Raw genomic sequence first — 15311 nt, 5'->3', positions numbered from 1 at the left:
TTACAATCCAAAATCCAAATAATTTTTTTCCCTATATTTTTTTACTTGTCAATAGATATTGATCATTGAATCGTCATTTAAAATTTGCAGGCAAAACTTTTAAAAAGAAATTACAGCTCAATGACTTAAATGAAATACTTATGAATAGTTCAGTGGCTTAAATAAAAACTTTCAAATATTTTAATAATCAAAACCCAAACTTACACAGAATTTAGTGACCAATAATATAATTTACCCTTGATTAAATGAACCAATTGGTCCGATTTTCTAAATAACGGTCTGATGTTCCAAATTATAAAAATAACCTAACAATATTGCTAGAATATAAGCCACCATCTTAGGAAAACATTAATGTATATTTCCCCTTCTTTCAATTTTCCCCCGCCCCAAAAAGACAAAAAAGCACAAATTTTCAGCCTTAAAACTGACTGAACATAAAGATTTGATTATAGTAATGGCAGTCCAAAAGTGTAACATCTTAGGAAACATGAATGTGCTTTAACATGACAATATTACTAAAGCCATAAGTGTCATCCAAGTATATAAATACGTAACATACCTTCATGCCAGAAACTGAGGTAGTTGCGCTTGTAAATGTTCTTTTATTTTTCTTTAGCTTCATTGTTCATATTTCTACAACCACGAACCTTTCATTCATCTTCGCAAACGAAAACAAGGAAAGCGAACTTGATTATGTGGAAGTGTGAACCTTAAACTTTCAACTCTTCGATTCCCGGACCTAAAGGTTCAAAAACTGCCTCCACTTCCTTTTGGTCAACTTCGTCTACGGTGGCAGGGTTCCACTTCGGATTCTGCAAAACATATGCAAGTCACAACTATGAACCGTAAAGATGCAATGATAAATACATGTGCTATAAACTCGGGAAGTAACACAACCACTTTTAAAAGATGGCACCTAGTAAGTCCAAAATTCAAATCTAAACGTTTGTAATTCATTTCTATATCTTAGAATGTGGCCCTCTTTGTACAAAAAAGAAATTTAACATGTTACTCGGACTTGGTTGTTAATGTTGGGGTTAAATTACTATTTGGGGTCAGAACTTGGCTACTTCTCCCACACTGAAGCATGAACCTTTTTCTTTTTGTCCAAGTTAGGCCCTGAACTAGGCAACTGTTCCTACATTAGAGCTTGAACTTTATTTTGTCCAAGTTAGTCTTTGAACTTGGCAATTATTCCTATACTGGGCCTAAACTTTGCAATTTTTCCCACATTGGGGCCCAAACTTTAAGGTTTTCAAGGACTAACTTAAGACAAAAAAAAAAATTCTAGCCGCAACGTGGGAACAATTAAGTTCAAGGCCTAACTTGAACCAAAAAAGTTTAGGCTGCAATATGGGAAAAGTTACCAAGTTTAGGCCCCAAAAAGTGTTTTAACCCTTAATGTTGAGATAGAACGTGTTTCACATGGGCATGTTCAATTTTTTCTAAGTTCTCTTATATTTTTCGAGGGATGGAGGGTCATATCCCCCATATCCATGTTGGATATGGGTGTTAGTGATACGAGCCAAGGAGGTGACTTGTGTCTAGATCCGGGGTTTCCGCATCAGTTAGACATTAGTATTTTAAGAAAAACAAAGAGTTGGACCAACATAGAATTTAACATCAGATTTTAAGTCCCAAAGGCAGAGCATATAGGAACATGCAGATCCACACAGGCAAACATATATGTTACAAATGCATGAACAATTCAACATATTTGGGTATCATTAAGATTTTAAAGAATACAAGAAAAAAAGAGATGAGAAAATTCACAGATGCTAACACATTTATTTTTTATAAATATTAAAAAATTATAATCTTAGGGATGATCTTCTATCTTGGAGAGAAAAGGAGAAGCATCATGAAGAGCGAACCTGATCCTTGTCAATCAAGACTGCACGGACGCCTTCAGCAAAATCATTCCGCAGAGAAGACCGTAGCGCAACGCGGTATTCAGTTTTCATGACGCCTTTTAGCTAGACAAACAACAATCCATGCAACATAAATACAGATGTTACTGAGAGTTTAGCTACTTGAGCAGAAATTTACTCAGAAGGGAAACAAGAGATAACACATCAGATGGAGGAAGGCAGTTGAGTTAAACATCTCAAAACTCACCATCGTAAATTCGTTGTTCTGTTTACCATATCCAGATGCAACTCTAGAGAAATAGTTGTGTGTTAAGAAAAGAGAAAATGGAGCACCCTTTCCGAGACCCTGCAGAGCTTCATTTGCCCACTCGACCACTGCAGAATGAAACAAGGTTAACATATCTAGATTGATAGATTCAGTTTCATTCAACAACACCCACAAGAGGGAAAATCCAAGGAGAACAATAATGGTGTATATTCACTATGCAGTTCATTTCACTGTTTGGATTAACATGATTTAATTAAAGCTTACCTGAAGCTTCTGTACTTTGTTGATGTTTTTTAAGCTCTTCAATTATCTCCTTAACTGACTTATTTGCGTTAAAGCATGAAGTTATCTGAGGCAAAAGCAACTTCAATTGAGCTTCCGACTCAGGGTCACTGCTGTATTTTGCCAACAGTGATGTAACATCCTTGTGTGGATCCTCCGAGCTGTGAAAATATACATATTCATATATTAGAATGCTGGAAAGAAAATATACATGCAAGTTATTGAAAAACAGAAACAAATCTGAAACTATCTTATCAGAGAAAAGGAGGCAATTGCAATGCAACCTACAAAATGAAATAAACCAATAATATGAAGAATTGAAGATAATAGTTCACGAATTCCAGCCCAACATGGAAACATCAAGTCATGGCGTACAAAACTGATTTGATTTGGAATATCAAGTCAGAAATACTTTTCTCCCAATTCTAGAGAAATATTTGCAAGTTGTCTCCATTTATATTAATGGCGAGCAACAAGAGAGAGAATACGATCCTAAAATTATTGATTTCCACTCAAAAAGAAAGCCAAATAGAAAGAATATAAGAGATATACAAGGTACTGGCTAGAAGGGCTTCCTTTACTGAACCCAGATTCCCAGATGGCACATAGTGTGTTCCAAGACCTATAAATAGAGAATCTGAAGGTGTTGATATCCTTTTCCCGGTCATTCCAAGATAAGCTCCTGCAGAACTACAAAATTGTAAATGGCAATAGAGAAATGCAATGTAGAGTGAGCTGAAGAGAGCAAAAGAACTATTTGTGCATATATGCAGTATTAAGTTTATCTTTAGGGATTCAGCATCAACAAAAAGTTCTTAAAGCAATTATAAGATTAAAAATAAATCTTTATTAGTAAATTGGCCCCTGAACTGTACCCCAATTACCAGATTGGTCTTTAAACTCTTTTTTGGTAAGTGTTCACTAAACTATCAATTTTATCTCATTTTACCCAAAAAAGTGTATGATGTCCATATGTCACGTTTTTTATTGTCTGGTATTGTTTTTGGGGGTAAAATGGGACAAAATTGATAATTTAGGTGCTACTTCTGACCAAAAATAACTTCAAGGATCAATCGGGGAATCGGAGTATAGTTTAGGGGCCAATTTACTAATAAAGCCTAAAAATAATCCTACCACCCTCCAACTTCAACCCACTGCTTCTCGTTTAACTTTTAGCTTCCTATCACAAACCATTTTTGCAACTCTTGGAGCTTGGTTTAGTTAGAGTAAAAGAAACATACCAACAGAACCCCCTCCTGGTGTTTGTGCTGCTATATATGAAAACCCAACATCAGGAAACAAACCAATTCCATTTTCTGGCATAGCAAGAACAGTCCTCTGAGCCAGATATATCGAAGAGTACAACATTAGAGAGAGAAATTGAGAAAGATATTATAATTTAAAATGCAAGACAAATATTTCTCAACACAGCAAGGAGATTAGTTTGCACCTCAGTTATCACTCTGTAGCGACCATGGCCAGATAGGCCAATTCCAAAGCCCATTGTTATGCCATCCATGAATGATATATAAGGCTTCTTGTACTCAGAAATTTTGCATATTAGAGAATACTCTGCGGTGAAGACCTGGAAAAAGAACAAAAGATAAAGATATTAACTTCAGATGGCATGGTAATATGCAACATGCGGAGTTAATTTCATCTGATAACCAATTGAGGCAAAATTATTAATACATTATACAAGTTGTATTACATGCGCGGTCAAAGATTTCCTTTCCCTTCTCTCTCAACTATTTGATCCCAACCATCTCGAATGTTTGTGTTCACATGGGATATCAAAATTGCATGCAATTAGTACTAAGAGAAAAAAGAACATAGAAAATGGGTGAGGGTTTCAAACTGAGAAGCATGCAAGTAAAATCGGACTCATTTTCTTTTTTCCAGAAAAAGGAGAAGGATAGTTCTTTATTGTCACTGATATGAGCAATCATAAAGGTTTTTGGAAGGTTAATTGTATCATAGTCACAGCAAGAGTTTATTCCAAGTTTGGACCAACATAACAGACGTCTTGTGTGTTGGCTTGATTTTAGCAAATTGAAAACGTTTGTGATTAAGATGGTATATAATTCAACCTGAATCATATTTGAGAATGCATGTATTTTTGTTTGTAATGTGCTATACATCACTGACCTCTAAGCCAGGATCTAAGTTATCAATGAGAGAAGCATTGAGTGCTTTAATTTAAGTAAAGAACGCAACATTGAACCAAAAATTAAAAAAAAACAAAAAAACAGAGAGAACAACTTAGCACAGCAAGTTTGCAGGTTAGATAGTATGCATTTACAGACGGAAGGGAAAAAGAAAAACCTTTGGCACAAGAGGTGTGTTTCTGTCCTTTTGGATTTCAGCAACAACACCTTTAATATCCATTCCTGTGATACCAGTGAATGGTTAGCCCCAAAAACTCCCTTAACAGTAGCAAAACGAAACATAGCCTACAATGATATCTATACGCATTTTTCATTACAAACACAAAATGCTATTTACAAGTATCTTTTCCCAACCAAAGAAGAAGGCTTAATACTTCAAGTACCTGCACAAAACGCACGCGATGAGCTGCCCTCAACCAGAACACATTTGACCTTTGGATCCGATTCCCATTCTTCAAGAATTTGTTTGTACTTGACATCCATATCTGCATTTATCAAAATATACTCGCTGTCATATCAACAAAACTAATCCTCAAACCATTAACTCATATATATAATACAAAGAAAATGTCACGAGATAGCAAAATTACACAAACAAAATTGTCCATTATTTCTTAAAAAGTGCTAAATTTGTGTATAAAAAATAGATTCTTCTTAAACTCATATCCAAATTATATTATTCTCCTCCAATATTAATGCCGTAAAATTCTTGAACCTTGGCTTACTTTTGTTCTTTTACCTTAACTATTTCTGACAGTTTTATCCGATGTACAACAAAGGTATGCCTGAAATCGTATCCGAGAACATGAGTACTTTTTTTTTTTTTTTCTAAATCCACACTTAAGCACGAACCAAGTCCTCCTAATTGTTGCAATAGCAATGGTACCTTCTGAGCTAAGACTCAATCAGCGAGCATGAGTACTTCAATAAAGACGAATAACATATCATCTTTAAATTATCAAGGATAAATTTTGTAGCTTCAGAATCGAGCAAGAACAAAAAAATATTTAACTCGAATTCAATTTGATTTCAAGCAAATGTTAACATTCTAGCTCAAACAAGAGCGAATTAAAACAAGAACATGAGTACTTTAATAACTGGAGCAACATACTCCATAATATATCATCTTGACATTATCAAGGATAATTTTTGTAACTTCAGAATCGAGAAAAAAAAAGTCAACTCGAATTCAATTGATTTCAAGCAAATGTTAATATTTTAGCTCAAACAAGAACCAATTAAAATAGTAATAGAAAAAAGAGGAGAAATTGAAATGTAAATGAAGGAGAAACAACGAAAGAGACCTAAATTCATGGCGTTGAGGGCTTTGGGACGGTCGAGAGTAATGATTGCGACGCCGTTGGGATAGACATTTCCTTTAACAAAATCCTCAGCGCCAGCCATGGTGAAGAAGTTTCGAAATTCGACGACCAACAGATAGAGAGAACCGCTTCCGAGGCGTCACCGCAAGCAAAGAACCGGCGGAGCGAGCAGTGGCGGGGATAACCGCCGATTAGCGGGGTTGTTTGGTAACAAGAATAGTGTAGACCTCAATGAAAGATATGGTGGCGAGTTTTTAGACGCTGATAAGCAAAACATGGAAATGCTTTATCGTAGTTGAAGTGTTTAACTTTGATTTCGTCATGACTGTATCAGTGTCAGTTACTGCATCCACTTCTGGTCCGGTTCTGCTCAAAGGCTTCCTTGGTACGGTTCGACAAATTGGGTTCGGTGGGCTAATTATTCACAGCCATATAACCATATTTGGGTGAAAGTGCTTGAGAGGTCCCTCTATTATAGGGACCTGATCAAATTAGCCCCTATACTATTAAATGAATTAATTTAGCCGTTGTATTATTAAAAAGAATCAGATAAAGGCAAGTTCGAATATAATTAATATTTACTGTTTAAAAAATATTATTTATTATTTAACAGGTTTAATGTTTTTAAAATTTTTGTTGTTCTATAAATGAAATCTTTTTTTTGTAATTGAATTGCAAATGAAAAAAATAATTTTAAAGACATTTTATATAGTAAATGTTAATTTTGTTACAATTTGAACTTATTTTATTCTTTTTAATAGTATAGGGACTAAATTGACCCATTTAATAATAGAGAAACTAATTTGATCAAATTCCTATAATATAGGGACCTTCCAGGTAATTTAACCCATATTTGTTATCTAAAGTGGATTGAAAAGAGTTAATCCCTATACTTTGACCAAATTTGAGATTTAGTCCTTGTACTTGAAAAAATTAAAATTTAAGCTTTTCAACTACTTTGATTTAAAATTTTCAATTCAATCAATAAAATCAAAATATTTTTGTCAAAATTTGTTAATTTGACTTATTGATTAAGCTGCCATTACGTGACATGTCATGATTGATGGAAAATAAAAAAAAATAAGTTAACAAATTTTATCAAAAACTACCAACGACCATAATAATCAGCATTAGCATGACCTCAATGAATATGAATTCCTTTAAGAAGATAAAATCAAGCATTCATCCAGAGATGCTGGAAAATGAGATTTACAAATGAATACTCCCTCCTATAACATGACCTAAAAAAAGAATGCCCTTTTAAGGGAAGAAACACATATATGTATGACTTTATAAATCACCAACCAGATTCTGGGATTTCACCAGTACTCGAAACTAACCGATACCGATACTCGGAAAAGAATATAATGAACGAAACATATCTAATTTTCAATTCGATGAGATCCCCATCAAGCTTTCACCAATGTATATGATAAAACACAAATGCTTGTAAGGCCAAGATTCAACCCTTGTTTTATGGTGTTAAAAGCTGAATGCCTGCTTCGAGATCTTCTAAGGTTATGGTACGCAGTTCGTCTGCGTTTATACAGTTGAAATCAAGCCTAAGATCAAGGTTCTCCCTAGCATTAACTAGCATCGGATCGACTAAACCTCCATTCATCTCCTTACGCTGCTTTTCCGTTGTTTCTTTCTCTATTAGTCTTGCTATTGCATCTACACTGCAAGAACTATGCAACTTGAATCCGTATAACAAACTCTCTTCCGTTTGGTGGTTCATCTTGATATGGAGGATCTTGGCGAGTTCTTCTGAGTTGAAGTCACTAAAATGGAAAAATTTTGTTACTCTTCTGCAGAACCCTTCATTAGAAGCAATTACACGCTTCATCGGTTCACTATACCCAGCGAATATGACTACAATTTTTCCGCTGTCCATTACTGACATTATCTCTTCCAAGGCCTCCAAACCATAGTCTTTGTCATCAGCCTTTTGCATCGGTATTAACCGATATGCTTCATCAACGAAAAGGATTCCTCCCTCTGCTTCTTGGATCTGCATATGAACAGCCATAAATTAGTTCATTCAAGCAAGCATGATAATCTGCGGTCAAGGAAAGGGACAAGGAAGCACCTTTCTCCTCGTTTTTGGCCCAGTATGTCCGACAAATTCACCGACTAAATCAGTCCGTTGCACTTCTGTTACCTTGTCTGTAGGTAGAATTCCAACCATATGAAGTAATTTCCCGAGAATTCGAGCTACCATGGTTTTACCTGTTGGCCATATAATCATCTTGTCATTCATACTTACCAAACATCCTACAAAGTATAAAACCAAAAGACAAGTAATCTATATCAAGGCATATAATATGATCCAATTGCATTTACCGGTTCCGGGATTGCCAAGGAATGCCATATGAGGTGGTCTTCTAGCACCAACTTTCAATCCAAGCGCCCTGCGTCTTTCATCCAAGAGCATCCCCTTTGCCCATTTCCGAAGTTGTACTTTCAGCTCATTTAAGCCCACGATATTCAACAGTTCGTTTTCAAGTTCACTCATCTTAGCCTTTGTTTCACCACATGCTTCGAGTGCTCTTCTCTTTCGCTGCTCTTCAAGATGCCAATGGAACAACTCACTTAACTTCTCACTTCCGGGGCCCTTCGAGAGATGTTTTATCGGAGTCATACCCTCCTGTAATGCAAATGGTAAACCAACACTATCATGAGTCAGTATATCAAAGCAAGAATGGAAGGAACCAAATAAATGCAACAAATATTACATTGTCCTCAGCACTGCAATCGGCATTGTACTCGAGTAGTGTCTTAACAGTTGCATAGTCATCGGATCGAATTGTGTGCCAAACAGCAAGGTGTAACGGTGTCATCCCATTCTGCATAAATAACACGGAAGAAGTAAACCTTTCCATCCGATTCTAATCACATACAACGATAAAACCAGAAACAATGAGACAAGAAAAATCACATTAGCTTTGGCTTCAATGAAAGCACCGTGAACAAGGAGCAACCGTGCAGCTTCATTACACCCATTCTTGGCTGCCATATGCAATGGAGTTTCCCCGTACTGCAAAAGTCAACATATACAACTCAGAACGAGGAATCCGATTTTCAGAGGAAAATATCAACACTGAAAAAAAAATAGTGGAGAATTAGAAAATCGTTTACCTACCATATTCTTTGCCTCCATCTCAATTTTTTCGGGTCCTTGCCAGTCAAGCAAAAATTTAACTATATCAACCCTATCATATCCGGCGGATACATGTAATGGTGTTTGCGCCATCTGCAATTTTAACCAAATGAAATCAATAGACCGAAGACTAAGCCAGAATAAATTCCCCATTAAAGTTCAGTGTTTGAAGCTTGAAATTACAAGTCCATGACGTACAATCAAGACACGACTAAAGAAAACAAAAAGAATAAAATTGGCAAAAGCTTTAGTTACAAGCAAATAAAGCAGAAGCATGTTAAGTCAAACAGAGAAGGGCAAGGATAGCTTCATCCAACATCGGAAATCGCCTCACAAGCTGTTTATGGATTATGTTCTATTTATGGTCAACATCTTATGAAATGCCCTTTCTATCACCATAATTTTTCATGGCAATCTTAGAATGTAGGTTAAATTTTGCATATCAATGAATGATCAAGAAAACTTATGCTTGCCCCAGGGACCAGCATTGTTCACCCATAATTCATAACTTCATATATAAGGTAAAATCTATGTCACATGAACTCTACATTTTTCTGTAAAGCACATACATATAAATCTTCACACATATACAAAACTTTAACAATAAAAAAATGAATAGATCTATGCCAAAACATTTTTTTAGTACCTAAATGAAATTAAAAGAAAATTGAGCCCAAGTGGCTGCTAGATCTGGTGAGGCTGCTAGAGATTAAATCTGTTGATAAAAACTAAAGAGACCCAACACTCTTTTAGAAAGAAACGAAATGCAAGTAACCCATTGATCTTAAAACATCAAAATTCAACCAAAACTAAAGCTGAAAAACAGAGGAGAAATTTCGTCCATTTACAAACTACTAAAAAAAAGCGATAAAAAAAAGAAAATGGATCATACGACAGAGTTTCTCTCGTTGAGAAGAGAAGGGTTGTCGTTGAGAAGCTTGCGGAGGGCATCAAGATCCCCATACTGAGCAAACCCATGAATGGTGGTGGGCTTTGAAGGTCTCGAGAGTTGATCTTGATGACGCCTCTTCATCCTTGAAAAACAAAAGAAAGCAAAAGAAAAAAGAAGAGTCAAAGGGGTGGGGAGGGTTCGATGAGAATGCTTTCCCTCCCGGGTCAAAAGGTCGTCGACTCAGAACGTTAACAGTGGTCGGCGTATATCTTCTTCTTCATCTTCCCCTTTCCTTAACTTTAGACTATATATAGATATAATGCATTATTATTGGTTTCTCCCCATTTTTCGAGGTGGGTTATATTATCCAAAGAAAAAAAATGACAAATAATTTACGTGGTCCATGGAGGATTTTGCCATGTTTATAATAAGTGTGGTGCGTGTGATGCTAATTGCCAGCCTCTCTTATTCAACAAGTAAAGCTTCCCAGTTGCCACCGGCCACCTGCTGCTCCAACTACTTTTAAGCTGTCAATAACCCCAACAATAAGTAAAATTAAAAAAGCTTCAATGATTAAGATTAAAATAAGTAAATATATATTAAGTAAACTATATTCAACATCACTAAATTATTAGTAAGCCTATATTTTAGTCACTCAATTTTTAAAAATTACAAAATGATCCTTGTACTATTAGAAAATTTTTATTTAAATTATCTATCAAGCCGTTAAGTTTTTCTTTTAAAAATGGTTTAGCTAGTGAGCGCCTAGCAATAATTCAATGATTAGCATGGTGGATAAGTACCCATTGATGAGTAGAATAACATACTTTAAATCCAAGTTGATCTAACAATCAGTGTTGAAGATTGGAGAAAAATTTTGTTTAAATATTGGTTCATAAATTAATGGCATTCAAAGTTATTTCATCAAAAAAATTGAATTGTGGTAGAGAAGGGAAATGAGAAGTTCTGATGATGCAAACAAAAAAGGCTATACAACAACGATTTTAACAATCTAGTAACTTAAATGGAAACTTTCAAATAATTCAAGGGTAAACTACACTCATGGTCACTTTTGTTTACCTTAGGTTACGTTTTAGTCACTTATGTTTGAAATGTTACGTTTTAGTCATTTATGTTATCATGTTGTAACATTTTAGTCACTGAGCCATTAATCGTCGTTAATGGTGTAATGGTAAGCTGACGTGGCACGTTAAATCATCATTTCAAACAAAATTTTAGGTTAAATTATACAATTGATCCCCATATTTTTTCGTTTTAAGTAATTTATTTTTTTTTCTTTTGTTCTTTAAAATTTCCTCTTTTTTTCCATTCTCTTTTATTTCTCCCTCTGTTTTCATACCTTTCCCATTTCTTTTAACATATTAGGAAGTCGAATTGGCAGTGAAAAAAGAAGTAAGAAGTCGACTGTCATCATTTGCCTACAACCAAAACCCATAAACCCATACCATGCTTATTTCTTCACTACCAATTCGACTTCCTGGTATGTTAAAAGAAATAAAGAAGGTAGGAAAACAGAGGGAGAAGCAGAAGAGAATGGAAAATAAAGAAAAAGAAAGAAAGAAAGTTAAAAGAACATAAAAGAATTAAATTGCTCAAAATGAAAAATTATGGGGACCAATTGTATAATTTAACCTAAATTTTTTGTTTGAAATGATAATTTAACGTGCCATGTCAGCTTACCATTACACCATTAACGACAATTAACGGCTTAGTGACTAAAATGTTACAACACGATAACGTAAGTGACTAAAACGTAACATTTCAGACATAAGTGACCGAAATGTAACCTAAGGTAAACAAAAGTGACCATAGGTGTAGTTTACCCATAATTCAATAACAATTATGTAACGTTTCCAAAGCAAATAACCAAAATGTGAACTTACTAATAATTTAGTAACTTAGGTGTAGTTTATATAAAAATTTATACTTATTACGCATATTCAATCAAGAACACCTCATCACATCACCCAACTAGACATACTCTACCACGATCAAATCTACTTGCCATCACTTGCCACCACAAGAGTTACTCCGTTAAGGTTCAAGGGTACTCAAGTCAATTGCTCTTTAATGACCACATTATCGAACCACTTTTAATGATAAATTAACCTATTAGAGAATGACACTCATTCTTCCATCTCTCTTCCCTTTAAGATGAATGACCAAACCACTAAAATGATGATTTTTTTTTATTTAAGTCATTTACAATTTAAAAATAATAAAATTATATTTTAACTCCCAAAATATAAAAATATAAACTATTAAAATAATAAAATTATATTTTCATTATTATAAAAATATATAATTTAATTCCAACTCTCAAAAAAACTTCTAACGCAACTCTGATTTTAGAGTGTAAATAGTCTCTCTTCGGTCGTCCACTATCCTCCTCCAACTTGTACTTTGACCATCAACAATATTATTATTTTAAAATTAAAAAATATTCATATTCTAAGAATAATAATACAAGTAATGTCACTTGGGTCCCTTTATTGTATTTTATGAGTTTCCAATACTGTAATTGTCACAGTCACAGGTGGCAAAGAATTTATGAAGCATATGCATGGTTTCCAAAACATATTTTATTTATTTTTTATCATAAATAATGGAATGGATAATTCATATCATTTTACGATTTATCAAAAATTAGTTAACAAAAGAACTCTAAATTGCGGCACGTAATAAAGAAACAATATACATATTTTATACAAAACTAAAAAATAATGTCATAAAAAATAAAAATAAAAAAGCTGACTTAGGACTTTCAGTATTAAAAACTAAGCCCAACTAATAATTAAATTGACCTAACCAAAAAAAAACCCTAACAATTATTAGACAAACCCATAAGTAGCCAGTTCATAGATTACATATATCTACAAATTAAATAAAAAATTTAGAAAAATGTAAACACAGGTTGCACTTGCACATGGACTTTTTTTCTTATCAATAATTAATTTTGGTAATTTTCTTTTAATATTTAAATATTTGATTTCTAAACTGAAAAAATTAAAAATTTTATTATGTAATATTTTAAAATTGTATCATATTATTACTTAAAAATTTAAAATATATATAAATTTAATAATGTGACAATTTAAAATTATATCACATTATAACTTTTAAAAAAATATCTTTTAAAGAAAAATTAAGATTTTCAACTTACCAAAAAAATATATTTGATCAATTTTTTACCCGGGAAAAAATCCTTTTTTTGCTTCAAAAAGTGTTTATTTAGAAATATTTTTATCTTGGTAGTTTTCAGCCTTAAGCACTGAAATTTGATAACAAAAAAAATCACCTCAATCATTTACTACAGCTACCGGGATAAATTTAGGATGGGTTTAGATGGGCGATTGAGTGTAGTGCGATACGTTTAACTTATTTTTTGTCTCATATTACAGTATCGTTATAATATCTAATCTCATCGCCATCGCTATTTTTACACTAATCGCAGATAAACTTATATGCTTATTTCCCATATATCACCAAGTCCACAGCCAGTGCCCCTTCCACCTCCATGCGACATTGCTTCGTCAAGCTTTCACCAATTGTAGAGAGTTTCCCATTGTTGCCTCCCGTAAGAGTTTGGCCGTGTCTCAATCCCAATCGGCCCAATGTTGATCAAGGAACGAACCCAATATCATTTGTTTGAATAATTGGCCCAATATTTGTTAGTCAATTTCATTTTTGTAATTTTCTAATTATTTCAAAATAGTTGGATTAATCACAATTCGATTTTTCATCTTCTATCTCAAAATAGAAGTATCCATTTAGCCAAAACTGATTAATCTCTATTACTACTTTTCATAAGTCAGCCTGAGCCTTTTCCAACCGTTCAATAGCCCCACATAGGCTTAGGGTTCTAATGTTTTCAAATAATATTTATAATGCGTAAAATGTTCATAAAATTATAAAATAAAAAATTACTTAATCCAATTAAATCCTTTCAACTTTCAATTTTGTCCCAAATTTCAATTTTTAACAATTTTCAAGTCGATTAATTTTACCCTTTATTACCATTATAACATCATTTCTCAATCTATCCAATAAAATTAACACTAATCACAAACAAAAGTAAATCTAATTATAAATTTAAGGATAAAAAAATTATAATATCCATAAATGTTAAATTGGAAAATCCTTACATTATAAAGATAAATTAATTTAATTTTTTAAAATTAATTAATTAAATTATTCGGTTTTCAGTCCAAAATTACTCAAAAACTAAATAAATTTAGAAAATGCAAATAATTTGATTAAAATTAATGATGGAAAGAGCAGTCATCAGATAGGAGCGAAAGACTAAAACAGTTTTAATAATCATGGAGATTATCAGCTGAACTATGCATTTTTAAATCATCACCTGACCACTCTTCTTAAAAACTTCAATACTATCTATTTTTTTAAAAATTATTAAAAATGAAAAACCTCAGAAGGAAGGCAGTAGAGGTATTTATGTAATCATTATTTTTCATAAATTACAATTATAGCATTTTCTTCATCATCGGCAACTGTATAAAACATTCAATTAAAAAATTTAAATCAGAAATAGGAGCATAAAAATAATTTTTAAAAAAACGATTAATCAGCCTCATAGAGAAGATTAGGAATTTCAACAAGAAATAATTCAGACATATGCTTGTCATTAAAAAAATATTTAATCATCGGCCGATTTTTTTGAATCCGAATCACTAAGGCTAAAAACTTAAAACAAAAATATATAAATATTTCAAAAATTGAAATAAAAGAAGGGGACTCGGAATATGGGTGGTGATATAACAGGATGGTCGGCAAAGGCCATTAAAACAGCCATTTACGACGAACGAGACCTATCTGTAGAAATCGTCACCGTCCCTATAATCACTTTTAAAAGAAAACAAAAGGATATGAAATTAAAATTGAAAGTTGAAAACTCGAAGAATAGATCTGTGATAAATGAGGGGCGGAGAGCGGAACCCTGGAAAAAAAGAAGCAGCTAGGAGCAATAGAAGAAGAGAGACGAAGAAGCTTACAACGTTGTGTGATGAGCCACCAAAGCGCACATTATATAGAGAGTTGAATCATGAGAACTAGGGTTTTGCTGGATGCGATTTTGTGAAAAACAAAAATGGTATAGATAGGGTTTAGGGCTGAAATTAACTAATGGGCCTGGGCATAGGAAAGAAAACAAAAGGTAAATGGGCTAAGAGAGGATATGGATTTAAAAAAAGTTAATATATTTGCTACTTGAATTTTATCTTCAATGTTTAATTTGATATATAAATTCGGATTCAACGTTTACTTTGCTATTTGAATTTTTTAACTTCATTGTTTAATTTTGTACTTAA

The 15311-nt window shown here is 33.3% G+C and overlaps 2 protein-coding genes and 3 non-coding genes across 7 annotated transcripts; all 5 read right to left on the bottom strand.

Moving 5' to 3' along the window:
* Positions 1-409: 409 nt before the first annotated feature.
* On the bottom strand, positions 410-6317 carry LOC107932086 (3-hydroxyisobutyryl-CoA hydrolase-like protein 3, mitochondrial). The gene is made up of 10 exons (XM_016864031.2): positions 5894-6317; positions 4973-5074; positions 4747-4811; positions 3872-4006; positions 3663-3759; positions 2974-3103; positions 2404-2582; positions 2119-2246; positions 1875-1976; positions 410-812 (listed from the first exon to the last, which is right to left on the bottom strand). Exons 1-10 carry the CDS (start codon positions 5991-5993, stop codon positions 711-713), a joined length of 1140 nt encoding a protein of 379 aa, XP_016719520.1. The 5' UTR covers positions 5994-6317; the 3' UTR covers positions 410-710.
* Positions 6318-7047: 730 nt separating this feature from the next.
* Positions 7048-10396, bottom strand: LOC107932081 (protein CfxQ homolog). Of its 3 annotated transcripts, none has more exons than XM_016864024.2 (7): positions 9964-10396; positions 9054-9164; positions 8850-8948; positions 8647-8757; positions 8255-8558; positions 8001-8140; positions 7048-7922 (listed from the first exon to the last, which is right to left on the bottom strand). In XM_016864024.2, the coding sequence occupies exons 1-7, from the start codon at positions 10102-10104 to the stop codon at positions 7386-7388; spliced, it is 1443 nt and encodes a 480-aa protein (XP_016719513.1). In that variant the 5' UTR covers positions 10105-10396; the 3' UTR covers positions 7048-7385. The 3 variants fall into 3 exon arrangements, with proteins under 3 accessions (XP_016719513.1, XP_016719514.1, XP_016719515.1); XM_016864025.2 differs by having other exon boundaries at positions 9718-10354; XM_016864026.2 differs by lacking the exon at positions 9964-10396 and having other exon boundaries at positions 9050-9164.
* Positions 10397-14260: 3864 nt separating this feature from the next.
* LOC121226029 (small nucleolar RNA snR60/Z15/Z230/Z193/J17) lies at positions 14261-14356 on the bottom strand. Its single transcript, XR_005923927.1, has one exon. It is a non-coding gene; the product is annotated as a small nucleolar RNA snR60/Z15/Z230/Z193/J17 (small nucleolar RNA).
* Positions 14357-14409: 53 nt separating this feature from the next.
* On the bottom strand, positions 14410-14494 carry LOC121226044 (small nucleolar RNA U83). The gene has a single exon (XR_005923942.1). It is a non-coding gene; the product is annotated as a small nucleolar RNA U83 (small nucleolar RNA).
* A 242-nt stretch (positions 14495-14736) lies between these two features.
* On the bottom strand, positions 14737-14838 carry LOC121226031 (small nucleolar RNA Z43). Its single transcript, XR_005923929.1, has one exon. It is a non-coding gene; the product is annotated as a small nucleolar RNA Z43 (small nucleolar RNA).
* Positions 14839-15311: the final 473 nt, after the last annotated feature.

The sequence above is a fragment of the Gossypium hirsutum genome, chromosome D13 (genome assembly GCF_007990345.1).
Source record: "Gossypium hirsutum isolate 1008001.06 chromosome D13, Gossypium_hirsutum_v2.1, whole genome shotgun sequence".
Lineage (NCBI taxonomy): Eukaryota > Viridiplantae > Streptophyta > Magnoliopsida > Malvales > Malvaceae > Gossypium > Gossypium hirsutum.
This window is presented reverse-complemented; position numbering and strand designations above follow the sequence as displayed.

What these genes read in the sequence shown, in the direction of transcription:
- LOC107932086 (XM_016864031.2), bottom strand. Translation starts at nt 5,993, where the DNA reads ATGGCTGGCGCTGAGGATTTTGTTAAAGGAAATGTCTATCCCAACGGC. An exon ending in ATCGCGTGCGTTTTGTGCAG is followed by an intron (nt 4,812 to 4,972) that starts GTACTTGAAGTA and finishes CTGGTATCACAG; the next exon opens with GAATGGATATTAAAGGTGTT. An exon ending in AGAACAACGAATTTACGATG is followed by an intron (nt 1,977 to 2,118) that starts GTGAGTTTTGAG and finishes TTGTTTGTCTAG; the next exon opens with CTAAAAGGCGTCATGAAAAC.
- LOC107932081 (XM_016864024.2), bottom strand. Translation starts at nt 10,104, where the DNA reads ATGAAGAGGCGTCATCAAGATCAACTCTCGAGACCTTCAAAGCCCACC. An exon ending in TCAACGAGAGAAACTCTGTC is followed by an intron (nt 9,165 to 9,963) that starts GTATGATCCATT and finishes TTAAAATTGCAG; the next exon opens with ATGGCGCAAACACCATTACA. An exon ending in CCTTGGCAATCCCGGAACCG is followed by an intron (nt 8,141 to 8,254) that starts GTAAATGCAATT and finishes TATGGCCAACAG; the next exon opens with GTAAAACCATGGTAGCTCGA.